This window comes from Atractosteus spatula, chromosome 22 (genome assembly GCF_055471065.1).
Source record: "Atractosteus spatula isolate fAtrSpa1 chromosome 22, fAtrSpa1.hap1, whole genome shotgun sequence".
NCBI classification, from domain to species: domain Eukaryota; kingdom Metazoa; phylum Chordata; class Actinopteri; order Semionotiformes; family Lepisosteidae; genus Atractosteus; species Atractosteus spatula.
This window is the reverse complement of record NC_142727.1, coordinates 3,039,567-3,066,376: the sequence shown is the minus strand read 5'-3', so window position 1 is coordinate 3,066,376 and position 26,810 is coordinate 3,039,567. Positions and strand designations below refer to the sequence as shown.

The 26,810-nt window shown below is 46.3% G+C and overlaps 2 protein-coding genes and 2 non-coding genes across 6 annotated transcripts in view; 1 reads left to right on the top strand and 3 right to left on the bottom strand.

The window, feature by feature from the left end:
* Positions 1-20,383, bottom strand: part of ncapd2 (non-SMC condensin I complex, subunit D2) — a 25,476-nt gene extending 5,093 nt beyond the window's left edge. The window contains exons 1-27 of one of the 2 annotated variants that reach the window (XM_088939951.1): positions 20,364-20,383; positions 18,282-18,453; positions 18,037-18,170; positions 16,785-16,911; positions 15,597-15,672; positions 14,000-14,058; positions 12,633-12,808; positions 10,527-10,675; positions 9,779-9,906; positions 9,566-9,689; positions 9,294-9,441; positions 8,400-8,597; positions 8,083-8,217; positions 7,693-7,780; positions 6,717-6,915; positions 6,372-6,490; positions 5,753-5,965; positions 5,389-5,563; positions 4,925-5,009; positions 4,426-4,559; positions 3,677-3,809; positions 3,515-3,599; positions 3,057-3,284; positions 2,669-2,820; positions 1,668-1,779; positions 806-929; positions 29-184 (exon numbers count right to left, since the gene is read on the bottom strand). In XM_088939951.1, the coding sequence (XP_088796077.1) occupies positions 29-184; positions 806-929; positions 1,668-1,779; positions 2,669-2,820; positions 3,057-3,284; positions 3,515-3,599; positions 3,677-3,809; positions 4,426-4,559; positions 4,925-5,009; positions 5,389-5,563; positions 5,753-5,965; positions 6,372-6,490; positions 6,717-6,915; positions 7,693-7,780; positions 8,083-8,217; positions 8,400-8,597; positions 9,294-9,441; positions 9,566-9,689; positions 9,779-9,906; positions 10,527-10,675; positions 12,633-12,808; positions 14,000-14,058; positions 15,597-15,672; positions 16,785-16,905 (3,317 nt within the window). In that variant the 5' untranslated portion in view covers positions 16,906-16,911; positions 18,037-18,170; positions 18,282-18,453; positions 20,364-20,383. Of the gene's footprint in view, positions 1-28; positions 185-805; positions 930-1,667; positions 1,780-2,668; positions 2,821-3,056; positions 3,285-3,514; positions 3,600-3,676; positions 3,810-4,425; positions 4,560-4,924; positions 5,010-5,388; positions 5,564-5,752; positions 5,966-6,371; positions 6,491-6,716; positions 6,916-7,692; positions 7,781-8,082; positions 8,218-8,399; positions 8,598-9,293; positions 9,442-9,565; positions 9,690-9,778; positions 9,907-10,526; positions 10,676-12,632; positions 12,809-13,999; positions 14,059-15,596; positions 15,673-16,784; positions 17,237-18,036; positions 18,171-18,281; positions 18,454-20,363 lie in introns of those variants that run through there. The other variant, XM_088939949.1, reaches the window with a different exon arrangement.
* On the bottom strand, positions 7,050-7,361 carry LOC148816589 (small nucleolar RNA U85). Its single transcript, XR_016094737.1, has one exon. It is a non-coding gene; the product is annotated as a small nucleolar RNA U85 (small nucleolar RNA).
* On the bottom strand, positions 14,251-14,574 carry LOC148816588 (small nucleolar RNA U85). The gene has a single exon (XR_016094738.1). It is a non-coding gene; the product is annotated as a small nucleolar RNA U85 (small nucleolar RNA).
* ing4 (inhibitor of growth family, member 4) lies at positions 19,413-26,810 on the top strand. Of its 2 annotated transcripts, XM_088939960.1 has the most exons (8): positions 19,413-19,468; positions 20,786-20,857; positions 21,326-21,492; positions 22,420-22,534; positions 22,686-22,800; positions 23,029-23,173; positions 23,434-23,495; positions 23,865-26,810. In XM_088939960.1, the coding sequence occupies exons 1-8, from the start codon at positions 19,432-19,434 to the stop codon at positions 23,902-23,904; spliced, it is 753 nt and encodes a 250-aa protein (XP_088796086.1). In that variant the 5' UTR covers positions 19,413-19,431; the 3' UTR covers positions 23,905-26,810. The 2 variants fall into 2 exon arrangements, with proteins under 2 accessions (XP_088796086.1, XP_088796087.1); XM_088939961.1 differs by lacking the exon at positions 23,434-23,495.

Genomic DNA, 26,810 nt, shown 5'->3' with positions numbered 1-26,810 from the left:
TAGGCCTATGTAGTGTCTTGTATACTACCTGGCGTATAGGTGTGGGGTCCAGGGTTCGATAAGGTTGGGGAAGCGAATGGTGAGGTCCCCCAGCGCGATGATGGTGTTGGACCTGACAGAGGGCAGAGAGGCTTTCTCTAGCATCGTGAAGAGCAGGCGTAGGTTACTGTCGCAAACGGAAGAGCTGAGGAAAGAAGAGCACAAGAGCTGTTAACGCAAGGTTTCCAGTTCAAGCCAGCAGGTCTCACTTCTATTACAGGTAAGGTCATGAAGAGGAAACTAGAGGGTCATTTGTCTGGCAACAGGATTCAACGTGAGAATTAACATGGAATTAAGAAAAACCGTAAGGGATTTTCAAATTTTCATAAGGCTTTTGATAATGTTCCACATAAAAACCTAATTATAAAAAAAAAACCTATAGGCTTCTATAATTTTTTGGGGAACACCAAAACTGATAAAAAGTGACCCCTGAAAAAAAAGTATTCATGTACAGGCATTACTTACACTGTAAAATGAATGGTGGAGATGCCATATAAAAGCAAAATACTAGGATCTTTAAGATTATGCTCCATTTACATAGATAATACTTTATTAATCCCGTAGGGAAATTGATGTATAAGATGTATTGATATATAAGGGAATGGTATTCTAATTTTGGTTACCCCATTTACAGAAATTTCCAGACTTAAAGGACTGTCTCACAACGACAATGACAGACTGAACTGTTTGACTGCTGAACAGAGAAGACCACTGAGGAAGTGAATTCAGGACTCAGCGAGGGAGAAGAAAACCAGAGCCCGCCTACCTGATCATCATGTACTTGGCCAGGGCCAGGCAGGCTGCAGTGCTGAGCTGGGGGTGGCTGTATTGGCCGGGGTTGCTGCACACCTTAACCATCAGCGGCAGGAAGGGCGTGAGCACAGTCTCCTCTGATAACAGGTAACACGCGTGGCTCAATCAGCAAGGAAACAAGAACCAGGAAAAACGACAACTACCACTTCTTGCTTTAATCGATCAATCCTTTTCACCTCTATCCGATTGTGTGCGTTTATTACAGAGGGATTCTGCATTAGTTCCCCTCATTCCCACTGTCTCCTGTCCTAAAGAGTTATTGAAAGATTCTACCAAAGAGAATCCATCTGCAATAAACAAAATGTAACAAAGAGAAAATGGATTTGACAGCTGTAAAACTCTTCTTGAAGTCTTGAAGCACACTCATTGCTTGAACTCTTGTAATTCACTACAAGGCAGTTCCTGAGAGGCGCAGTTAGGTTCACTGTCAATGTTGCCTAACAGCAGGGGGACCCAACTCCGGCCCTCAAGTGATTCTTATTCACCAGTGTTTATAGGTCTCCTTACATTTCCTGCTTCTTAACAAGGAAAGGCAGTGTCTGATTTACAAAAAAAAAGTTTAATAAATAATTAAAGGATCAGGTGGAGGGAATATAGATACCTTCTGTCCGTCCATAACTGGTGTTGTAGCCCCTCTGGCTAGCAGCATCAACAGTGGACATTTACATTGAGTTTCAATAAGACTGACAGTTCTTAAACTACAGTGCTAGCCGAGTTACTTAAATCCATTTGGATACGAAGCTTGTAAGAAGCAGATTGAGAATTCCCACACAGCTGACAGCTTAAATGAAGAAGAAATGGACCGGTTTGCTTACCGTGCAGCAGCTCAGTCTCGCAGATCTTCCTGATGAGCTCTGCTTCAGTGTCTTCAGCTGAGGCTCCCGTTAAACCCATCTCCTCCTCCACTGTCGTCTCGTTGGACGAATGCTACAGGGGCACAGCCGAGTGGGGAAGGTCATTAGCGTAATGGGGAAAAAGTGAAAGATGCAAAAAGTCTACAATTACACTTTTTATAGCTCGTCACAACTTGATCTTTTCAGTTCTTGTCATATGCTACATGTCATGTGAAAACCAAAACGTACTTATTTGTTGCAAACTGTGTGGCTCAGTGGTTAAGATGCAGTTAAAACAAATGTCCCAGTCCCTTCTTTGAGTTTTCTCCTCCTGCTGAGGGAATTTCACTTCGTACTCTATCCTTCTGCAGAGACACCAATCTGAAGTTGTGCGATAAGAGAATGTGCAGCAGCTACTGTGTGATTGATGCCATAATGCAGTAGTTCTGATCAATACACTTGTATCGGAGCATTGTTTAAAGATTTGTCTTTTGTATACTTGTTTATGATGTCAGTTTCCCATTGATTGACTTAATCGTCAGCCCATCCTCATTTCCCCTCATTCAGTTCTCCTGTGGGACTCATGTAGTACCGCGGGACGCTGGACCGTAAACAGGCGCCATCCTTCGGATGAGACGTAAAACCGAGGTCCTGACTTTCTGTGGTCATTAAAAATCCCAGGGTGTTTCGCGAGAAGAGTAGGGGTGTTACCCCAGTGTCCTGGCCAAATTTCTTAATGGCCTTAATCAATCATGGCCTTCTAATAATCCCCATCTATGAACTGGCTTTATTACTCTCTGCTCTCCTCCCCACTGAGAGCTGGTATGTGGTGAGCGTTCTGATGCACTATGGCTGCCGTCCCATCATCCAGGTGGGGCTGCACACTGGTGGTGCTGGAGGGGATCCCCATTACCTGTGAAGCGCTCTGAGTGGAGCGTCCAGAAAAGCGGTATACAAGTGTAAGCGATTATTATTATTATTACCGTGGGCATCCTGTCAGGGGCACTCTGCTTCTCTTCCTTCTCCATTCTCCTCCTCCTCAGCTCTCCACTCACGCTGCGCTCCAGATGCTCCAGCTGCTGAAAGGCCACTGAGCCGGCCAGGGACAGGAGCTGAGCGAGAGCCCCGCACTGCACTGAGAGAAGGAGAGAGAGTCAGAAGCAAACTACGGACAGTGGTGTACTGTAAACTCTCCACCCACTGCGCATGGTACTCTGTAAACGCTCCACTGATCGTACCATAAGTGGAACTGAATGGAAAGTGGAAGCATTAATACTGTATGACGACACACCACCGATTGAGAAAGGGAAACACAGAGTCTGTGTGGGTTTTGTGTCAAAGTATATCTAGTTTTCATGAGTTCAGCAGTACCTTGGTAACTTTGGCTACATGGGTCACTGTTGTCCTGACTGCCATGCTCTAATGTGTCGTCCTCCTCCTCCTTTGAGCCTCCTCCCTGGGTGATCTCATCCAACAGCCTTTTTGAGCAGCTTCTCAGTATGTGGGCGCAGGTCTTGTCAGGAGACTCGGAGAGCTGGTAGATAAGACTGACAGCCTGCTCCATAAAGGAGACCCAGTAGGCATCACTGAGCAACACTCCTTAAGTGATGGGGAGAGAAAACAGGTCATGTGGTACTGTATGGCATAGGAGAGAGAGACTCTAATAACAGGGTGAGAGCAATATTGATTGAGAGAGGGTGATTTCTGTGGGAAATCAGAAGGGTTTATCACACTGAACTTGAGCATACACTGTTATAAACCTTTCTAATGTAACACCTGTACAGACCAAGTGACAGCATTAAGGACAGATGCCTTTTCAGTAGCTGTACCTGCAGTGACGGCATCCGTGAGAGCAGTGAACAGCTGGTGATCCTGCGGCAGTCTGAAAGGACGGCTGTCTTTCTTCTGCTGAGTCTAGTAGGGGGGAGAGAGATGTTACTGGCTTGCTCACTACACAAGTGCAAGTACACGGCTCGTGTGCAATGCAGTACCTTGTTCTTGTCTGTAATTTTGGAGACGGCGATACATGCGTCTCGGGCCAGAAGGAAATCCTCCATTACTTTCTCTCCAAGAGCAACCGACACCAGAGTGTCCAGGTTACTCAACACCACCTCTTTCTCCGCCCTGAAACAGACATATTCACGTTAACGTGGCACAAACGGACTATGAAAGCACTGTTCACGGAAAAGCAATACAAACACACAAGGCACGGTTAAACAGTCAGTCGTTCCTCTTTTCACTCTTCAATTTGCTTTTGTCGCGCTGTGCATATATATATAGGCCGTGTTTTGGGAATAACCAACTCAACTACATATTTTCAAGAACAAAGAAGCATTCATCCCGATTAGTGTGGGTATTCAGAATTCTGTGGAATAAATCCCTTAAGAGTTCAAACAAGTTCGATTTTTCCTGTTCTCTGGACCTGGACATTTCTTGAAACAACCCTTACTATCCAGGGATGAGATACCATGAAGTTACTTGCTAATTTAACATTAATTGGGAACCTGTGAGCTCACAGGGCTAGTGAGGGAACACCAGCGCTCACACCGAGCTGGCAGGGTGTTAAACTGTGAGCAGTGGGCACGTCGGAGAACGTGTACGCAAAAGCCCCCACTCCCACTGTGTTGCCTCTGGAGCTGCAGTAGCAGGCCAAGCGGATTAACATTCGGTGCCTGCAGACCTGGGAGGGCGTAGAACAGCGTGCACACACAGGACATGCAACGCAGTCCGATGGCGTTACCTTGCTGCCATGCCCAGCAGTAAGACGGCTGCGCGGCGCTCCAGCCCCGAACAGGCGGTCTTCCCCGTGAACCTCTCCCACAGCACCTGGATTACAGTTGACTGCAGCTCGCTCTTCTGGAAGAACTCCAGCACCTGGGAGGAGGGGGCGGGGGGGGTTACAGGATTGCGGATGTGTGAAAGAGGGATTATGCAGTTAAACAGAATGGGACCTACACAGAATGTCTGTCCCAATCCAGGGGAGACAGACTTCTTGGAGCAAGCTAATCGTCAACATCTGACAATTAACAGAACTGACATTTCTTCCATCTCTAAAAAATTCAAGGACTCCCTCATCCTTTGAGGAACTAGTCTCAATCCTGTGGTTTTTAGAACACATAAGAAGATGTGCAGGAGGCAGATAGCCTATTTCTAGCCATTTGCAAGTGTAGTGAACAGCAGGTTATTAAGCAACAGTGTGTCAAACCCCTACAAGAGAGCTGTGTGAAGAGCAGACTTACTATCTCTTCCAGACACTGAATAGTTCCCAGAGATGCATCGACCATCAGCACCGAGAGATTGTGAACGAGGGTCTGAGCCTTGGCCCTGAAAGAAAGATAAGTGAAGGACACCTGGTGACCAACTGCTGCTGCTCACCTTTAAGGCCTTTTAAGAAAAACTATGTTAATTGACCGTTTACAAGAGACATTTACATTGCTATTGGCACTTTTTGGACTACAGTCTTCTTTATAAGCTTCACAATATGAGCTTGAAAACACTGGGAGATTGTCTTTCGTTCCATGGCTCCAAGACTGTGAAATAATCTCCCCAAACTTACTATTAAGTTTGCAGCATGAAAGGCATCAGATAAATCACAAATGCACAAAGGGAGGGGTGAAAAGATCCTGATGAGCTCCAACACTACAGAGAAGAGAAAGAAAGCGAGACCGTCCGCAAGATATTAGAAGGGTTTAGCATAGTGTACCTGAGTGTGTCTCCTGGGGGTCGGAGGTAGAGTCTCTTATAGGCCTCCACTGTGGCCTCCCGTACCGCCGTGTCCGGAGACCATACCAGGGGCAGCATCCTCCTGACCCCATTTAGAGACTGAGAGACCCCGAATTCACAGACCGTCACACAAAACTGGATCGCCTCCTGCACCACTGAGAGAAAGAGAGAGAGAAACAATGATGTAAAGACATCTCAAGCTCACAGAACGTCCCCTGGGCCACTGAGAGAGAGAGAGAAGGGGGCAGCTATGATGGCAGACAAACACCTGCATAAGACTGTCGTGCTTCATACCTCACAGAGAGGTAGAAGGAAAAATGAGTCATAAAAAGACAGGCAGGTACCCGATGTAGTTTTCCAGTACAGCATAGAGGTGATGAGAGAGATGGCCTCCTCTATCTGCAAGGAGAAGCTCTCGGTGTCTCTCAGGTACTGAACCAGCATCTCTTGCTTCTTCAGTTCACTGGATGCCTCCTCCCTCTCTTCCTCACTCCCCTCTTCTCTCTTATCAGCCACAACGGTGACAGATTCCGGCCTCCTAGAATCCTCTTCTGAGCCTGGGAAAACAATAGAGGGAGAGAAGAAAAGCTCATTATGGTGGATGAATTCAGGCAGAAAAGGCAATCATAACTGCTGGAGAGTTTGTGCGGCGATCTCCCCGTGCAACACAGCTTGGGTTATTAGAATTCTCTTGTTCTGCTCAGCCTCGTCCTGCTGTGTGAAGCAGTTTGTCTTTCTCCCTGTAGAATGCTGACTGATAAATCTGGAGTTTACCGAGGAGTGTGGACAGTCACTGTAACCTCCCAGTTATACGACATGAATAGTTCTATGCAGCTCAATCAGACAAAGTTGGTTACTGTTGCAGAGAAACTATTTCAAGAAACGAAGAGAGACCTTCAAACATACATCCAGACTAACTGTGTCGCAGGCAGCAAATGTACAGCATGTAGACTGCATGCTTACCTTTGAAGATGCGCCCAAGAGTGGCCATGATGCCATCTGCAGTGAGGGGGCCGTCTGCAGAGAAGTAGTCAGACTCCGGGAATGCTGACAGCCCTTTCAGGGTCAGCCCAACTGCCTGCCTGTCAACACAACAGCACAGACTGTCAGGAACCAGCAAGTATTGTGGAACTGGTTTTGTGTGCATATTATGTGTCTAGAGTCATGAAGCAATGTATCCATCAAACAATGCTTGCAGCCCTCTCAGTGCACCCATGACTGACATTCAATGCATACACGGTACCTGCAGTCAGCCTTTTAGAGTCTATAATGAATTTCATTACTAGGCAGACCACTACCAGCTAGTACCTGTACTTGTTGCTTTGAAGCAGCTGGGCAATCCTCACTGCTGTGTCCCTGGGAGAGCCGCCTGGCTGGATCTCCTCCTCCGTTTCGTTCTGCTCCTCTGTTTCATCCTCCTGGCTCCTCCTGTCCAGCTCTGCTTGCACGGTCTGTAGAAGTTCAGGCTCCATGGCCTGCCATACCTCCCATGCCTCAATCACTGCCACTTAAGAAGGGGGAGCAAGTATGAGCGGTTGAACGGATAATGGCCGACGCCATAGTGTAAGACATTGCCGCTGTGCAAATGGATCAAGAGATAGATGGACAGAAACTGAAATAAGATACTGACTGGATACACTGCACCCTCAGATTACCAAAGAAGTCGCTCACGGCCAACTGACTTCAAGTGGGGAAAAAGAGGCGTGTGCCACTGTCTCCTGACAAACACACACACGCTCTACAGACACGCACGCTGTCAGCCCCCACCCCCAACACTGCTCGTCTCTTCACAAGCAGAGTCTGGGAGCGAGGAGCTTGTTCACTGTCGGCCAGCCCTTACAGCAGAACAGCCAATCTCCGCAGCCCTGCCAAGATTACTGGCCAATCAGGAGACAGCGCACCAAGCCACCCACCGCCAACTGGCTCGCATTCGCCTTGGTCTCATCACCGGGCAGCAGATGAGAAGACACCTCCATCTACCTCCAGCCCACAACACAGCTAGAGCAATTGATGGACAGAATATCCTACAAGTTCAAGAAATCAGAGTTCAAAAGTAATGTTTCATATAGTACATTTAGTTTTAACTTGTATTTAGATTACGTCCGATTTATGTCCCAAAACTCTGAATAACTCCAAAGTGGCACAGGGCCTGATAGTAGCTGTTCATTGAAAGCCTCCGAGAATTATTATCAAATAAGGGGAAAAAGGCTGCATCTGCTCTGCAGTGTTCATCAATTCCAGCAAGATGAGACCAGATGGTGTGATTGAAAAGTGTGAACATTACCTGGCGCTTTCTCTCTTTCCTTCTCCTTTAGCTCTTTCAGCTTGGCCAACTCCTTCTCCAAAGGGGCTTTCAGGTCCACACTGCTCAGCTACACACATGCACGCAGGCAGAGAGATGGACAAGGGAGACGGGAAAGCGATAACTCAATCTTTCAGCAGATCTTTAAAACCGGACAGCAGTGTTATTCTCTTCCACGAAAAGATCCACAACATTCAGTGCAGTTTTAAAAAGGTGAAGGACACCCTCTAACTTGCTACATGCTCTCGTCTTTTGAATAAATATTAAAACAAGCAAATGGCTTCAGATTAAACGGCCACGATTTGACTACAGTATTCAAGGGGAGTTATTCAGGCATGCTGCGTTTTAAACTGTGTGGGCACGGTTGTTTACCTTGCAGCTGTAGGGGTTGTTGGCGATGAAGGCTGCCAGGAGCTGGATGGCGTTCTTACACACATTGACAGATTTGTCGATCAGCCTGCCCACTGCCAGAGTCAGCACCTCCCTGTACCGGACCAGCGGGAGAGCCTGAGGCAGACAGGTACACAGACACACTGACTGATTGACTGGACACTGCAGCACTTAGAGAGAAATGTTCGCGGACACTGACTTACTGAATTCAATAGTATATAAAAGTGCGCTGACAGAAGCAGGTTATACTAAAAATGATATACTGGACACTGAACTGAAAGAGAGACAGAAAGTATTACCTTGCTCTGCACAACGCGCGTGAAGACCTGCAGGACTCTGGAACGGACAAAGGCATTGGCGTCGTGGACGTGCTCCTGCAGAGTGTCCAGGAACTGGTCACGAGCTGCACGGCTGGTCTCCGACAACTGGTCGCCATGGAGAACCCGGACGAGGATCTCCCCTAGCACCTCACACACTGCCAGGCGCATGCTGTAACACTGGAGCAACAACACTGATCAGCATGCTACTTGAGACACTGCAACAGAATCACAGGACAGCAATGAAGAATACTACTACTGAGCACTTTACAGTACTATACGATTTAGTTTGCATTCTGTATTTACAGTGTAGCACTGAGCAGTACATGGGATACGCTGTAGAGAATATTCAATATTAGTTTGTGCTGTAGTAGTACCTGTGAAGAACTGGTGATGTATTTGGTAATTAGCAACAGTATTTTAAGATAAGATCACTTTATTAGCCATATACAATTTCTTGCATTAGGAATTCGTATTTTCGCATACCCCAGCTTGCTCTCCAGGAGACACACAGACAGGGAGAGAAGCTGGGGGTCAGAGCGCAGGGTCAGCCATTTATACAGCACCCCTGGAGGGTTAATTCCTCTGCCGGTTGTGGGATTTGAACTGGCAACCTTCCAGCCACAGGCACAGATCCTTAGCCACGGTGCCATTAGTATATACTGACTGTTATTCAATGAAGCACGCTCAGAATTACATTAATATTGCTGTGTATCCAGTATTGCACAATGTGACTTTAGTTGTATATAATGTGTACTGGGGTTATAACAATATGGTGAGTGCTGAAGTGTGTATTCACTTTTGCACAATAGAGGATGTATTCAGTATGGCACTATTTAGTATTAAATATTACACAGTGAATTCAGTATTGTTTACCTCCCCTTCCAGATGCTGCAGTAACACACTGATGTTAGGGACCATGGCTTCAGGGACCAGAGTGCCCAGTTCAGACAAAAAGGCAGCATAGGACCTGACCCCTGACCCCTCCCGCGACAGCTCCTCACTGGACTTCTGACCAATTTCTCTTAAGAGGGAGAGAGAGAGAGAGAGAATGTGAAGGATGAACTGGACTCTACCGCAATGAAGAGCAAGATCATCACTGGACATTACTGTACTGTACAGTCGGTGCTGTACAGCGCCGCGCTCACCTTATGACCTCTCCTACGATGGCCTTGACCCCATATTCGGAGCCCCACACGGACATCGCCTGAGCAAACACGGAGGACAAGTGCTCGAAGTGCTGAAGCAGCTGGATCACCTTCACACTGGCCCCTGAGAGAAAGCCGCACTGTATTAACGACAGCACACACCACCGACACAGAGACATGAACGCTGACCCGAGAGAATCAGTACAGACTTACCCAGAAGATGATTGTACTTCTTGACAAGAAGCCCCAACAGGTGAATGATGGCCTCTCTGGTGCTTTTGTATTTCACTTGATTGATGGCTGGGTTCTCAAGGAGCTTGTAACAACATCGCGTTACACAGCTATCAACACAGAAAAACAGATCCATTAGAGGTACACTACAACACGTATGTAGCTGCAAGATACTAAGTCTTACTACTTTCAAGATAAGCAGATAAAATCTGGAGGAACACTGACACCAAAAAATTCTGTACGACATCTGAAATGTAAATAATCTGAAATCGCACATAACACCAACGATAACACAGCTACAGGCAGTAAGATAACAGAGCACGTAACTCTTTCACAGGCGTCCAATCAAGCACTCATGCCACTTTATATATGGACAAACTAGCCCAGTATTCTGTAACCGTGGTCCTGGGTGATCACAGTTTCACTTCTGTTCTGGTGTTAGATGAGTTTTTAATCACTAGCTAATTGATTTCAGTTTGGTATCTGGGGCACATTTGTAAATTTGTTTTCAGCGCAAACGTAACCAAATGGACTTCTGCAATAGGAAAAATCGTTCATTGAACTTGACGTCGTTGTTGACGAAGGAGTTCATGATGCCCAAGGCCTCTGAGGAGAAACCGGTGCCAAGCAGATTGATGAAATTATCAATTATCTCGGAAGCTCGGCTGGAATGAAAAACAAGGTGGGGAACAAGGTGCCCGTCAATGGACAGACGCAGACGCGGACGGACCTAGTGAATTCCTCCTCCACGAGCGACAGGCTCCACAGCGTTCTGATGTCGAGCTGGAGCAGCTGAGTGAGAGCCTGGAGAACACGATCCCTCTCAATATCCCACTGGAACGGCGCATCGGCATTCACTGTTCTGCTCTTCTTGGCGCCCTGCAAGACAGAGCCAGGGGAGGGTCAACAGACATGGGCACTGGTCGCCACAGGACACGAACGTGGCTCAGGCAGAGGGGCCCGAGGAACGGCCTGAGAGAGCGACTTTGGTCGGGGGGGGGGGGGGGGGGGCTGACGCAAATGTTCTGGAATCCTTCATGAAATAAGCTGAAGAAATTCTGGGATAGATGAGTCAACCAACCACCAAAATGGAGCAAATGTGGCTCCCCTCATTCAAGCCCTTCACATGTACTTCATTAAGCAAACAGCTCAGCCGGAATGCAAGCCAGTAGACACAAAAGCCCTTCAGGAGCAGGATGCAGACCTCTGTATAAAATTCAACTGCACTCGGCTCCATTTTAATGACTCATTTTCATGGTTACACAATTCAGTAAAACACACACTGGCCAAGTGCCTAATTTGTTCCACTGCATGAAGTACTCAGTCCTGAAGTGCACTATACGTCTTTTAGTAATCGGGTTTTATATGCCAGTGTTTACAAAAATTCAGATCATAGCTAATTCCCATAAATGCAGTACCGGGAGGAAAGTATCTGGTCTCATTCCTTTCACAGTAACCACCTAGGTCAGTCAACACTCTTGTGCCACTCTTGGGCCACTTATGCAAAGGCCTGGAGAATCCTAGTGAGACATTGATGAAGCCCAGGACCAGGTGTCTTCCAGACTTGATCTTTCAAATGCTAGAAGGATAATATCACAATGCAGACTATCATCCTGCATTTTCTTATTTTCAGAAAACTACATAAGCCTGCTGGTTTAATGGTTCGCCCCAGAAATGTTCCAATGGGATCTGCACGTAGAGTTAACAAGTAGTATTTGTCGACAAAAACTGCCGAAGTCAAGAGCAATATTTCTACTGGATTAAAAGAGATGGATTCAACAGCCTGCTTGCTTACAGTGTAATAGGGCCGCTACACCTCATCAGATGTTTTGTTGCCTTGTTCTGAATTTCAGAACATGGCGCCGCACAGACCGGGAAATTTGGTCTGTCTTGCGATGTAAATTGGAGTTTTAAAAAGTTACCACATACTTTGTACTTCCATTGTGGTTTGAAACGCACTTATCAATGTTGATTCTTTCTAACCCCTTAATATAATCAAATAAAATAGCGCTGCAGTTCCTCTTTAAGGGAGACAGTTTTCCCACGAGGGCTGCAGAGCACACAACTGCATTCTTGCTGGACAGAACACCCGTCTGTCAAAGTGCCACAGACACAGGGGCAACTGAGGACAGTCAATCAAATCTAGCCGATGTGCGTTAAGAAAGCATGGGGAAACCAGAACAAGAGAAATACCAAGCATACCTAATGCCAGACTGATCCAAAGACCCTGAAACCGTGTGGCAGCAGTGTTCATTTGGACCGAATTTTGTAAAAAGTATTTATATACAATTCCGGATAAGAAAGTTAAAAACTTTGATCAACAGGAGTCAGCACAGGCCCGAATACCAGAGGTCGAGGAGGAAACATGCTTTCTCCACTCGAGAGCTGACATTTTTTGCCTCTATAACTCTAAACTATGTTTTGTTAAATTGGCAAAAGCCTATTGGTTTTAAACCTAATGGATTGGGAAAAAAAATAACTTCTCTGTGGTTACAATAAAGTATTGTGTAGTACACACACACACAGTAAACATATAAGGAACGCGTAAAGGTTTATTACACGCTGAAAGGGAAAGAAAATGTTTCAGCAGTGGAGCCTTCACCTGAAGAAAACTCCCCAGCTGAAATGTCTTTTTTTCTCCTTTCAGCATGGAATAAACCTTTACTTGTTCCTTTGCAAGCTATGCCGATGCAGCTACCTACTCAATCATATACATACGGGCCAACTGTGAAGTGCAGGTCATAGTATGGTTAACTACACTCTTTGGCAGCTACCCTGGTGACTGGCTCCCAGAGCCTGGAGCTGGCTGTGGCCCGAACGCGTAGCGAGAACTGACCTTGCTGGGCGCAGTGATGATGCTCTGCCTGGAGGAGTCGCTCTCCAGGCTCTCGGCTAATTTGCACAGCAGGAAGACGCCCATCTTCACTGTATTCAGCTGTAGCTTCCGGTCAGCCGGGGAAAGAGAAGAGGAATCCAGGAGAGCAGGGAGAGACGCGGACAGGCCGGACACCACTGAGAGACGAAATGAGAAAGATTAACAGGCAAGGGCATGAACACAGTGCTGAGGAAAAACACTTTACTTTATCGCCATGACAAAATGGTACATGGAATTTAGCTTGGTGAGCTCATACAATTAAATGACATCCAAATGTACAATATAAAGCCGATAATAGACAGAGTCCACCCAAAACATCTTCACATTCTATCCTAAACACACACCAGTAAAAAAACAAAACAAATAACAGCAACTCATTCAGCAATTTACATCGATACTGTGCTGAGAGAGACATGGGCAAACCAGACGCCTCCAGCAGAGAGAAAAAGATCACTTTGGTTAAGGGGATGAATGCTAAGTGAGAGATCCAGGAGAGCAGAGAAAGATGGGGACACCTATATGAGAGAGTGAGCCAAAGATACAGAAATACACATGAAAGGGGAACTGCAGGCCCAAAACCTCAGAAAAGCTTTTAAATCTTGGTCACAAAATAGACTCACTGACAGTATTGCAAAATTTCACAAATACTGTGAACTTCGTGACAGAACTGTATAGTCACCATGTTGTGGAGAGCTTGTGCAAACTGCGATGTGGGTGGTGCAACCCTTCCTGCTTGCTCACCACTGAAATGATGAGTGATGTACTATGTAAGTACAGGTTGTGCAGCAGACAATTCATACCAGATATGTTCCCATGGGACCTGGATGCAGAGTTAACAAGTAGTATGTTTAGGCAAAACCGTCTCTAAGTAGAAATAAGAGCAATCTAATCTAAGAGCAATATTCCTACTGGATTAAAAGAGATGTCTTCACAGGCCTGCTTGTTTAGAACGTAATAAGGTCGCTCCACATCACCAGAAGATTTGTTGCAGAAAACTGTTTCGTTCCGAATTGCAGCTCTACACAGATCATGAAACCACACGTTACTGTGTACATTTTACTGTCTTTGGCTTTGAAATGCGCTCATCAATGCTGAATCTTTCAAACCCCAGAATATAAAAACAGACCTGCAGTTCCCCTTTAACAACACAATGAAGTGAGACTTTACACGGCGAATATATATTGAGGAGAGCAGAGTAGATGACAATATCAGATGCCACCGATAGGGAAAAGGGGAAAAAACAGAACAAAAGAGAGTGCACAATTAACCGTCAGTGACTAAACAAAGTTCACGACCAAGACAGAAACAGGAAGAGAAAAAAAACTAACCTTTTAAGAGTATGTCCAGAGTGTCGGCTTTTACAGCACGGTCTGCAGTCTGAAAGTGTCTGAGGAAGAAGAGCAAAGGTTACTACAGTCGAGGGATTCTCAATTAGCACATTGAGATAATTGAGCAATGTAACAGAACACAAATATAACTTGAAGATACAGGTAAGGTAAAGTAGAGATACTTTAATAGAAAGTGACAGGACACTACACTGTCTTAACAACAAGAACAAAAAGTACAAAAGTAACCCCTGAGCCCTCAGATTACCAAAGAAGTTGCTCATAGCTGACTGACTTTATCCAGGAGAGAACTGAGTGTGACTGCCTCCTGATTCAAACACACACACACAAACTAAAGAGACACTCATACAACACGCACACAGTGTCAGCCATTCATCCTCTTTCCATTTCTTTCTTTATAAATGGAGACGGAGGAGAGGGGCTTGCTTTGTTGTGGGCTGGCCCTTACAGCAGAACCGCCAAGCTATACAGCCCTGCCAAGATTACCAGCCGACCAAGAGAGCACACCCAGCCTCCCAGCCAAGCAGCTCAACTTTGCCAGATTCTCATCACAGGGCAAAAGGAATGTAAAACTAAAAACACAAAAGTATATGTTAGTTTAATTTGGAAATATGGTTTTCACCATAGTAAACCTCAAACCTATCTTTCAGAGCTGGAAAACACAGAACTCCACAGAGGGCTGCATTTTAAATAAAATTTTATATATGGGGCCATGTCTGCTTAAGGAACTTGTCACCAAGCTATGGGTAGAGCCTGTGACCCGAATCCTAAAGATCTACAAAGATCCCAAGACTACAGAACGGGACCACTTATTTGCTTAATTACTTCACAGAGACGATCTTTAGCCACAGAACAAAGACACCTCTTGAAGGGAAACGGGACTCCCGATTTCTCATTAAATCTCGGTAACAAAAATCAACTGATGGCATAAAAAGAAAAAAATGACATATTTCAAAAGAAGCACAAAACCGTGACCTCGCAAGTCGCCATGTTGTCGCAAAACCCTGGCGTGGCCACGGGCCACAGCAAGACCTTGCACAAACCGCGACGTGATGCGGCCTTTTCCGATCACCAGTCACAGTAATGACTACGGTGATGTAATGTGCGAGAGAATAAGTACAGGTTGTGCAGCTGATACTTCACCACAGAAAGTTTCCACCGTGACCTGCGAGCAGAGTCAACAAGTTCCATTTACCGACAAAACCATTTTGAAGCCCAGAGCTAAATTTCTACTGGATTAAAAGAGATGCATTCACTAGCCGACATGTTTAACATGTAACAAGGCTTTCACCTCCCGAGAAGTTTTGTCGCCTTCTTCCGAATCACACAACACAGCGCTGCGCAGACCACGAAATTTCCACTGTTTTGTGATGTAAACTGGAGGTTTTACATGTTACCATGTGCATTTGACCATTATTGTGGTGTGAAATACACTTATCAATGTTAATTCTTCCAACGTTCATCCCCTCTTCCGCTGTCCATTAGGACAGACTGTGTTTGATCTTCAATTCCGTTTCCACTTCAGTCTCCCCTTGGGTCATAGTTACACAGATCACCTGGCTCCCCTGTCCGTACTCACTGTAAAACGCTGTACGCAGTGTCGAAATGCTCCAGGATACACAGAGGACCTTGGCTCTTCAATGCAGCTTTGAAACCTTAGAAGGAACCAGATTATCAATATTACATATAATTGATCAATTTATGCAAAGCAATTTATAAAGGGACAAAAGATATGCTGCACTGGAATTGCTGCACACACTTGTTTCTTTATATTTGCCTACATTACGTCTCCAGATTCAAATTGAAACCAATGTTTTTTCCACCTTTACAGAAGAGACGTCAAATCTAACTATGAATCTCAGCAGCGTTAACAGCCAAGATTATTAGTAAATACAGTAAATCCTCAGGTAGGATTTGAGCTGTAAAATACTATAAATTATTTAAAGATCAAGACATGATCCGCTCAATAAGCTTTAATGTGAAATCTCACTTAAAAGGGCAAAAGGAGGCACCTTTTTTAAGCTTCTGACTTTAAAAAAAGTGATGCTGTTGAAGCCCATATCCGGCTACTTTGAAGAAAGAGCTGGGCGAGATCCGTTAGCTACCAACAACAAAAAATAATCTTCTTGTGAGCAGTTGCCAGCTTTGTGTGCTTATACTAGTCTGAGGGCAAAACCATGGAAAGTGCTTAAATGTCTTTTTTCAAGAACACTGAATTGTTTCCGTATCATGCATTTACTGTCCCTCAACCAACACAAGAGCAGGACAGTAGTTGTAGAGCAGCCACTGAACTACATATACATCGTATAACATAGACAGGGAAGACAGCAGAGCAGAGACGTACTTGTGGCCAAATTGCCAGACTGGAAGGGCTTGTCACGGTAAGATTCGGAGATCAAGCCACAAGGGCAGTGATGGTGCTAACCTTTCTGCAATAATCACCCAACCTGACCTTTTGGCTTTCGCAGGAAGGGCAGTCCTACGACATAAAACTGCTGAGCTCACCGGCTCTTGCAGTTGAGCGAGCAGGGAGACCTGGGAGAGTGCAAGGCACTCGCCAACGCAAAGGGGAAACTGCATCGCAAACCAATCAGCACTGAAATGGCTCTCCAGAGATTGCATAAAATGGAACACACTGTGCAACAGAAATAAAGAGTCACCCCACCAACGAGCACGTGGGGCCACTTCTCAGGCTTAACAAGCCCGTTAGAGACTTTGAATCCAGTCATATGTATAGCCCAGTGCGCACCTCCCTCTCCATACTCACTCTGGACATGGCCGGCCAGCTGCTTGGGGGACAAGACGTCCTGGACCACATACTGGTTGACCGCCCCCGTCTTCACCAGGTCCCCCAGGCAGAGCGGGATACAGAAATCGAACTGGGACATGGCCGCCTGCGAGGGTTGGCACAGAGTGAGCGGAAACGCACAGCAGCGGCTCAGATGGAGAAGTGGATCGAGTGTGAATGAGGGGTGGAGGGAGCAACAGAAAGCGAGAAGGGTTAATAAACCTGAGCTCAAACCACAGGGGTCACTCAGTTCCCAGTCCTGGTGATCCACACACCTGTGGGTTTTTGTTCCAGCCGCGCCCTCGGTCACACAAACAAACCCCTTCATTCACTTTATAAGATTAATTTGAACTGTTTGTTTCCAGAGCTTAAACATGTGGGACCCGAAAGCAGCACAAACCCTACAGTCTGTGTGGGTCCTAATGCCTCAGTATAGCAACAGGGACATTATACTGTAAAAAAAGCCACCGTCCTTCGGCTGAGACATGAAACCAAGGTCCCGACTGCGTGGTCATTAAAAATCCCAGGGGGTTTCTCAAAAAGAGTTGGGGTTTTACCCTGGCACTACATTTCTCCCTGGTAACCCCCATCTCTGAACTGGCTTCATCACTCTGCTCTCCTCCCCCCTGAGAGCTGGTGTGTGGGGAGAGGACTGGAGCATCATCCAGGTGGGGCTGCACACTGGTGGGGGTGGAGGGGATCCCCATTACCTGTAAAGAGCTTTCAGTGGAGTGCTCGTAAAAACACTATATAAATGTAAGGAATCATTATTATTATTGTTGGAGCTTTAACCCTTGTATTTTCTAAGTGACATAAAATACCAAATTTGAGGTTAGGAACAAAACGTAAATCAAGAATTGAAGCAACTTCTTGGATCAAGTAAGAGACTAATCTGCTTTTTGGCCTAACCCAAATCGTCAACTTGACTCTTATATTTATATTGACAAACACGGGAAGTTGATGACCCCCTAACATTGCTTTCCTTAACGTACGGGCATCTATAAAAAACATTCAGGAGCCAGCTTATAATATTTATTATTAAGGTCATTAAAATAATTTAGACCCCATCGGGTCCAAAACGGAGTCATAACCTGAGGAAAAGGCGGAGAGACGGACGAAAGACATCACACAGCCGCCGGCTCTGACGATACCAGACTATTACGACGCCAGCAAAAAAATAAATCAATAAAAAATATATATATATCTCAAGAAACAAAGAAATCCGACTTACCGCAGCGCTTCGATTTTCTTATTGAGGTTTCTGTAATTTTCTCTGAAGCCCCAGTGAGTTTGTTTCAAACGGCAAATGTTTACTTGCTTCCACCTAACTGCTCGGCTTCGCTCCCTGAGACTCGCATAAGACGCCTGGTAAACAAAGTATACAAACATAAATTTAAAAGCGAGAAGTAAACGTTTTAACCCCGTTTTTCTTACGTTTTAAGCCGACTGAAACAACGTATTTAAAACAAACGTTACCTGTAAAACTCCGGGCCAGGCAGCGGCTAACAGCGGTTAGTCGACAGCCGGGACATTTTTTGAATTTTCTCCCGCGCCAATGGCTGCGGCGCCTTCCGTCCACGTGCGCCCAGCATAGGCTGAGGGAATAGAGCCCTTTCACCGCGGCGGCCATGTCTGATTGAAAACGAGGCTGATGGAGGAAAACAAATTCAGCCACCGCAAAGCACCGATAGCCAATACTGCTGATGTCTCATCTTAAACAGTTTTTTTGTATTTTTTTCTAGCTTTCACAAAAAACGGAATAAAAAGCAAGACAGGGTGAAAATGTAGACGTGTATAGATTCAACCGTTCGATACACATCTGCAGAAACTGTTTGGTTTTGAATGCTTACACAGCGATGAACGTTTTAGGGTTTTCTGCGTGAATTCACCAAACAAGATAGATTTCTACCATTGCAGATTTACAGCCTTAAACAATGCCACCGATTATTTTTGAAAGTTTTGAAGATTTAGAAAAACAATGTTATCTACTATTCAATTTAATTTAGGAGTGGACAGTCCTAAATTAAACGGCTAAAAAATATAATATAATGATAGTTGTTCGGAAACGTTGAGTTTATTGCTGACATATCAGTTTTCTTCGTGAAAATAAATCAATGGCAGATGTTTCAAAACAATTTGCAGTTACTTTAAGATTTATAGTACATTGCGATATATCCGTCCCGCCCCCCATATCAATTAATACAGAGTAAATAACAGTGTAGTTCATGAAACAGACACAAAAGATCGTTGATTTTGTGCAATGAACTTCTGAAAATACTCATCACCGGTACTGTGCAGTTAGTAGCGTCACGTTTGTGGATCGGAGCCGAACTGCAGAAGGTAGGCAGCAGTGAGCAATTTCCATAAAAATAAAAACCGTCCTCCATATTTGTTTTCAACAATATTTTTAGGCCTACGTGAAAATGCGATGTTACAGGAAAAAAAAAATATTCAAGATATTCTAGTCCGCTGTAAAATAACCTAAAAATTAACGTTGAGAGGAGGGGGGGGAAAAAAGGTTTCAACCACCTCACCCGCAACCTTCTCTCTCTCTCTCTCTCTCTCTCTCTCGGCTCTATATCCGGCCGGACCGGAAGCGCCTTTATTTTGTTTGCAGCTTGTCAAGATGGCGGCTGGGATGTATTTGGAGCATTATTTGGACAGTAAGTAATAACTATCATTATCCCTTTCTGAGAAAATCGATTAGTTGGAAGTTTCCCTCGGATACTTAATGCAGAAGAAAAATCTGCCATGGTTAAAAGTCCTTGTTGTTTGGTCTTTTGTACCCCGTATTGTGGTTTTCCAGATGAAGCGCAGTTTGGAGGTGTGGGTTGTACAGCATTTGGAAATCCAAACGGGGATATTGTGATTAAATGCAAATTCAAATGGTATGTTGTTTTGGAATACATGGTTGTTCTTGTTTTATTAGAAAGGACATAATAAGGAGTGAATGGTTTTTGCCCATGGAACGGTTTATTTCCAATGTGCATTAGTGTATAACGGTAGATGTGTTTACAGTTACTGATGTAGTTTATGTCAATATATGGACAAATGAGTCGCCGATTTATAGTTTGAAATTAAGCAATGCGTTTTAAAATCCATATGGGGGTTATTGATAAAGAAACGATTGAAAATGAGAATAGTAACAGTCTGAACGTTGATGATAATGCTATTTAGCTGACTCCTTTAAACAGACCAACCTCCGCTGTTTAACGTGGAGTTCACACATTAGAAGTAATTTCTTAAAAGGTGTCAGCGGAAGAGCAAAATGCAGGACTTTTGTGGAACATTCAGACATACAGGCAATGTGAAAGCGATTAGCTGATAGACATACAAGGACTGTAGTGTGTAACTCACGCCATGATAGGCGTGCAGAAGAGATTAAAATGTTTATTGGATTCATTTTCAATCATTGTTTTTGAAATTGTTAAAATAAAAGCAGGGGAGTATAGATGCAGGGGTTTGCATTGCTACCTGACATTGCACTGCTACCAGAGCTATTCCTGGGATGCTGTCTGTGTGGAGTTTGTATGTTCTCCATGTTTTTGCATGGATTACCTTCAGGGGCTCTGGTTTCCTTCCTCGGTTCATTGGCTTCTGGGAAAACTGGCCCTGGTGTGTGTGCCCTGCGATGGGCTGGCGTCCTGTCCAGGGTGTACCCTGCCTTGTGCCCGTTGCTTGCCAGGATAGGCACCAGCTCCCCCACAACCTTCAACTGGAAGAAGCAGTTAAAAGATGGACAGAATATCATAGAGAGCTTGTTCTGTGCAAACCGAAGTCTCTGCCTTGAGCTCGTGGTGTCCGCAACATTTCAGATATACAGTGTAATTTGTTTCTGATCAGAGTACTGTAAAACCTGGAGTGGATTACCCTGCTGTGCACTCGGAGTCTGATTGCAACACAGTACTCACATTAGTGTACACTAGGAGCTGGATACCTGCACTGCTGCTTATTAATTAATTATTAATTTTTTCCTGCAGGTATTGAGAATCTGCCCTTTGAGTTGCAGAGGAATTTCCAGCTGATGAGAGACTTGGACCAGCGGACTGAAGGTACCAGCAAGAGAGAGGGGGGAGAGCATATAGCAGAGCAGGAGAGAGGATTGGACACATGGGGAAAACAGACACTACCACACTGGGTTCCAGAGAAGGGATGCACTCTCACAAATCCTTACTAAAGCAAATATGCATTTACAGCCCTTCCAAAATATCAAGGATTGGGTTTGACACCCTTTGGAAAACCACATTCTAATGGTAGTCTAGTACTGTATTTAGACAGCTGCAGTAAACAGTCTGTGACTATGAGAACAAACTATGTTTAAATAGTTTATGCTTAAAGTGCAGCATATTCCTATGTGGTTTAATGCTAGTGGTGGAGGGGAGCAGCAGACTGTAAGGACCACTGTATCCCCATGTATGTTGACCTACATGGGCGATATAAACCATTCTGTAATCTCGGTCTCTCGTGTCTTTCTCCACACTTCCCTGCCTCTTCCCTTGCTCTGTCCCCCCTCTCCTCAGACCTGAAGGGGCAGATCGATGGCCTGGCACGAGAATACACAGCCAACGCGCGCACCTTGTCCTCCGAGCAGAAGCTCTCCCTCCTGCGCCAGATCCAGCAGTCCTACAGCAAGTGCAAGGAGTTCGGGGATGACAAAGTACAGCTGGCCATGCAGACTTACGAGATGGTGAGTTCACCCCCCAGCTGCCGGCGCTGCCCCACGTGTTTTGATTAGGAAACTGGCGGAGTTCTGACCCCTGGTCCTGGTTCTGTATCATTTAAAAGTGGCTGGAACCCATGAGCCTGACACAGCTGTGAAATTTGGCGTCTTGGACATTTTATTCTGGGGAAAACTCTGTTTTGGGCACTCTCAGTGAGTTAATGAGATCTGTACCATTCACAGTCACTGTGACTGTGCTGTGGGCACTGTGGGGCTCTCAGTTTTGTCATGGAGAGCTGCACCACTCCTCCAGTCAGTGTGACTGTGCTGTGGGCACTGGGGGGCTCTCAGTTTTGTCATGGAGAGCTGCACCACTCCTCCAGTCAGTGTGACTGTGCTGTGGGCACTGGGGGGCTCTCAGTTTTGTCATGGAGAGTTGCACCACTCCTCCAGTCAGAGCTGAAAAAATACAACCAGGTCATTTTGCTGTTCTGCAGTTTTGGTTGCTTGCTCAACCCCCCCCCCCCCCCGTTGCAATTCCCAGAAGGCCAAAGCAGAGGAAGAAGACTCGCAGCACGCTGTTACTTTTACGTTTTTCTTTTCAGTGTTGGGAATCGCTCTTTTTAAAAAAAAAAATCAAACTCCCGATTTGGAAACGCCAGTGTTCAGCTCTCGCCTCGTGAGAATGTGAGATTCTGTGAGAATGACTCATGTGGACACGCTGCTCTCACGCCACTCCTCCTGGGACACTCCGCCAGCCCCGCAGGAGAGCTTGTGCCCATTGGAGGAGGGGGGGCGCCCCTTGCTGACTCGAACCCTGGTCACAAAAGCGACGTGACCCAGACTGGATGTCCTGGCGTGTCCCGCATTACTTTGTGCCCGTTAACATACTGCACTGTCAGGGGGGCCTGATGTGACATGGTCTGACTACCACCTCCCCCCTCCCCCTCGCAGGTGGACAAGCACATCCGGCGACTGGACACGGACCTGGCGCGCTTCGAGGCAGACCTGAAGGAGAAGCAGATCGAGAGCACCGACTACGACTCCGCGTCCAGCAAGGGCAAGAAGAGTGAGTGGCCGGGATGCGCTGGTATTGCCTGGGATCCAGCTGGGCGCCCCCGGCGATCCTGGTTTGTCTTCTCTGGTGGGGGGGGGGGGGGTGCGCGGGTCACCCTCACCCTCGGCTCCGCGGGTGACGACTTTCTGTCCCTCTCTAACAGCGGAGTCTCGGGGGCCGAAGGAAAAGAAAGTGGCCCGGACAAGGTCGAAGGTCAAGAACTCGGACGACGACAGCAGCCCCAAGAATGGCCAGAAGAAAGTCAAACTGATCCACACGTCAGTGTCTCGCCCACGTTTTTGTTTTCTGTCTGTCCTCACTTCTCACTCTCCTTGTTACCCTCCGTCTCAGTCTTTTGTCTGCGTCTCTGCCTGTCTCCCATCTTCGTCTTTGCTTCTTTCTCCGTGGAATGAAGTTCTGTCTGCCTCTGTCTGTTTGCTGTCTCTGTGCAGTGCTTACAGCCTTTTCTGATTAAACCCCTCTCTCTTTCTCGCTCCGACTTTCAGGGGAGAATACAGCACCCCCTCCGTGAATTTTGGGAACGTTCACCCCTCTGATGTACTGGACATGCCTGTGGACCCCAACGAGCCCACGTACTGCCTCTGTCACCAGGTGTCATACGGAGAAATGATCGGCTGTGACAACACCGACGTGAGTGTCCAATCGTGCGTCTGTATGTCCTCTGTGCGTCTCCCTGGTTGTGCGTGGTGTGTGTTGTTTCACTATTTGGCTTGCGAAGCATGTTGGTAGTATTATTAGGTGTAGTGTCACTGTGGGCAGGGCATTGTGCGTCTTGTCAGTATTAACAGCGCAGGACAGTGATGTCTCTTTGTCGTGGTGAATTACTGTGCTGGGTTGTGCAGGATGTGAATTAACAGCGCGGTGTGGTGCAATGTGTGTTCATGTTGCAGTGCTCCATTGAGTGGTTCCACTTCGCCTGTGTGGGACTGACTACTAAACCCCGAGGAAAATGGTGAGGGAGGGGCAGGGAGAGGAGGGGCTGGAGAGCGCGGGGGGGGGGGGGGGACGGGAGGGGAGGGGCTCTAGAAACAGGGGAGGGGCTGGAGTGGGAGGGGCCGTAAAAACAGGGGAGGAGCTGTAGAGACGGGAGGGGCAGGAGTGGGAGGGGCTGTAGAAGCAGGGGAGGAGCTGTAGAGATGGGAGGGGCAGAAGTGGGAGGGGCGGGGCTTCAGAGACTGGGGAGCGGGGGGGGTGGCGTGAGTGTCACTGAGGAAGTGCTTGAGAAGTTTTGAAATGAGATATTGCCAGTGTTTAAAATACTGACCTCATACTTCGTTGTATTACCTGACATCCTCTTTTCTGTGTTGCTTCTTCCCCGCAGGTACTGCCCCCGCTGCTCCCAGGAGCGAAAGAAGAAGTGAACAGGGAGAGAGGATAGCAGAGGGCTGGGGGTGGGGGGAGGGGGGAGGTGTTCTTGTTAGGTCAACTTCATTTCTCTTATTGCCCGGCATTCAGTTCTGTGATTTCCTTCCTGATTCTCTCTTTTTCTGCTGTGTGGGAATCCTGTCTTCTTTACGGTCTGCCTTTCAGTCCACTTCCCCCCAGCTTACAAAAAGAGAAAATATTTAAAAGGAAAGGGCAGCTATTATAAAACTAGGATTCCACCCGACAGAAAAGAGGAGGGGGGAGGGAGTCCAGTGTCCAGTCAGTCTCGGCTCCTGTGTTTTCAGAGACGGTGGAGGACAGGGACTGACCTCCCCCTCTCTGAACCTGGTTGCTGGAGTTTGTGTTGATCTGGAAGAGTCCATCCCAGTATGCCTCAGCGAACAATCAAGGACAGCGGACTGCCCAGTGCGGCAGTTTACGTAGTGACAAAGTGGAAAAGTGACATTTCTCCGCTTTTTAGAAAGCAGGAAATAGCAATAATAGCAGAAGAGCCAAGCCGATGACACAGCAGGCGCAGCAAGTCCCAGAAGTCATCGTTTTCTCTGCTGAAACCAGTCCGTTTGCCCCCCAACTCCCCTTCCGATGACACTGGGAAAAGTCCCAGCTCCAGCATTTCTCCCTGGATTTCTCAATCCTTCAGAAATCGCTGCTTAGAACAGTATTTTAGAAACGCGAGAGGCGATACAAAAGCACATGGGTAAATGGGCATAGTATCGATTTGAGTGTTTCTGCATTTGATCACCCATTGCCCTTTCAGGTCAGTTAGTTTACCAATGTAAGTCGCTTTGGATTTGGATGTTTAAGGATTTACATGTTGGAAATTTAAAGACTAAAAATAGAAACAGCATTGCACTCACAGTTGTAAATGGCCAGACAGGAATGGAGGCAAAAGAGGTTTTCTTCTCAATTGTAAAACCGTAGTTTTGCTGCTGCTGTAGTTCCATACAGCTAAGGACGTTGTTCTCCATGGTGCTTCTCGCAGAAGAGTGTGGCTTCTTCCGAATACAGAGAGAAAGAAAGGCACAGGAATGTTGACCCAAATTCTGGGAGTTTAATTCTGCTGTGGAACTGTAGGATTAAAGATCGCTGGACTGGAATTACTGTACTTCTGCAACCAGTTTGGACTGGCATTACTGTAACATGTAGCTACACTAGTTTTGTTATTTTACTGTATTGTAGAATTACTGTTTTCTTCCCTTACACTATCTCCCAGCTTGTCAAGTGCAGGTGCTCTGAAGAGATTAGATACCCTCCAGACACACCAGCCCCTCTATAAGACACAAAAACTCGGTTCGGTGCAAGAAATCAAGTCTATTGGCCCCGTTTCTGAGAACGGTTTCTGTACTCTGGTCCAGCGTGGAATCAGGTTTATTAGCATTCTATAGAGAGAAGTATTTGCACCCTTTGTCTTACTGGTGATGTCATTAGTTATGAAAAGGATTCTGGAATATGATCCTAGGGGGTCTGTAGGATTTAATGTTAGGGTCTCTCTGTATTATCAGCAGCAGAAGACCAGTTGGGAAGGGATAAGATGGTTTCTCCAGGAATCCCCAGTTCAGGAGGGCTGTTAAATTGGTTCAGTTATTATATTGGTGAGCTGAATTAGACTGTTGGGAGCCCAGGTGGACTGAAAACCTGTAGACTCACCATCCCTCTGGATAACAATTGGCCATGCCTACACTGGAGCAGTTTACAGCCGGAAGAGATGGAAATTTAGCTAAATTACTGATCCCACGGACTAGAGTCTGGGAGCTGTGCATTACAGCAATTCAGTGTCACCTGTGAAGGTGAAAAAGTGTCTGCAAGTTGAGTCACGTCGTCCGTAACACTTAGCTGTGAGCAACACCGCTGCAGATGGCGACAGACAGTACCAGGGCTTGCTGTCTGGGCCCAAGTACCCTGCTCTGCTGGTAACGGTTTAGATATGCGTTGTTCATATAGTTACAGGACAAATTAAATGATTAAAAAAAACGATAGTTCCTGTCCGTTACTTGGTGCCTGTACAATGGGTCTCTTTCCGCGGATGTGTTGTGCAATGTTACGCATCTAAACAGCACCGTGGGGAAAGATTCCTTGATGGACACCATCAGGAGTGAGGCAGGCAGATGAAACTGACCGCACTTGTCCCCTAGCGCACGCCTGCTGCTCCCTGCGGGTGCATACTCACCACTCCGCCGTTTTAATAGGCCCAGTCCAAGTGCTCCAGAAAAACAGAAGTGTTAATTCCTGTTAATTAGTTTCAGCAGTGATTGTCTCGAGAGGAGCAGCTTGCCCATTGCGTGCTAGAGTTGTAACAGTTAGTAATGTTAGTGATAGTGATGCCGGGAGCCCTGAGGCGGTGTCATATTCCACAGAATTGCCAAGGCCTCTGGGACCACCAGCAGCAGCAGTTCTGCGTCCTGTGAAGGAGGGCTGAACTCAACCGGTTAGCCAGTCAGAACCGTACCACAGGGCACAGGGGTTGGTCCTGGAGGGCTAGAAAAGCTGCAGGACCCGAGCAGCTGGGAGAACCTGTTCATTTTTTTTGCTATTTAACCAGTGACCTGCCGATTTAGGTTTAAGATCCAAGCTGGAAAGAAAACCTGCACCAGCCTTCCAGGGCCAGGAGCGGACAGCCCTGCTCAAAGGATGTGCCTGGGAGATCCCCTGCTCCAGGGACACAGACCTCTGCAGTTCCACTTCAGTTTGCCAAACTGAGACACAAACAGAGGGACCAGGGAGACCACAGACCACAACCTGTCTTACGTTGGATTGTCCAGCGAGGAACAAAAAAAATATAATAATTGGTGCTTTGTGTCATTATTCCAGTTATGAATTACTATAACGTGAGTGTTAACCCCTATTGCAGCATTAATCTATTAAAGAAACATAAAACTGGAAA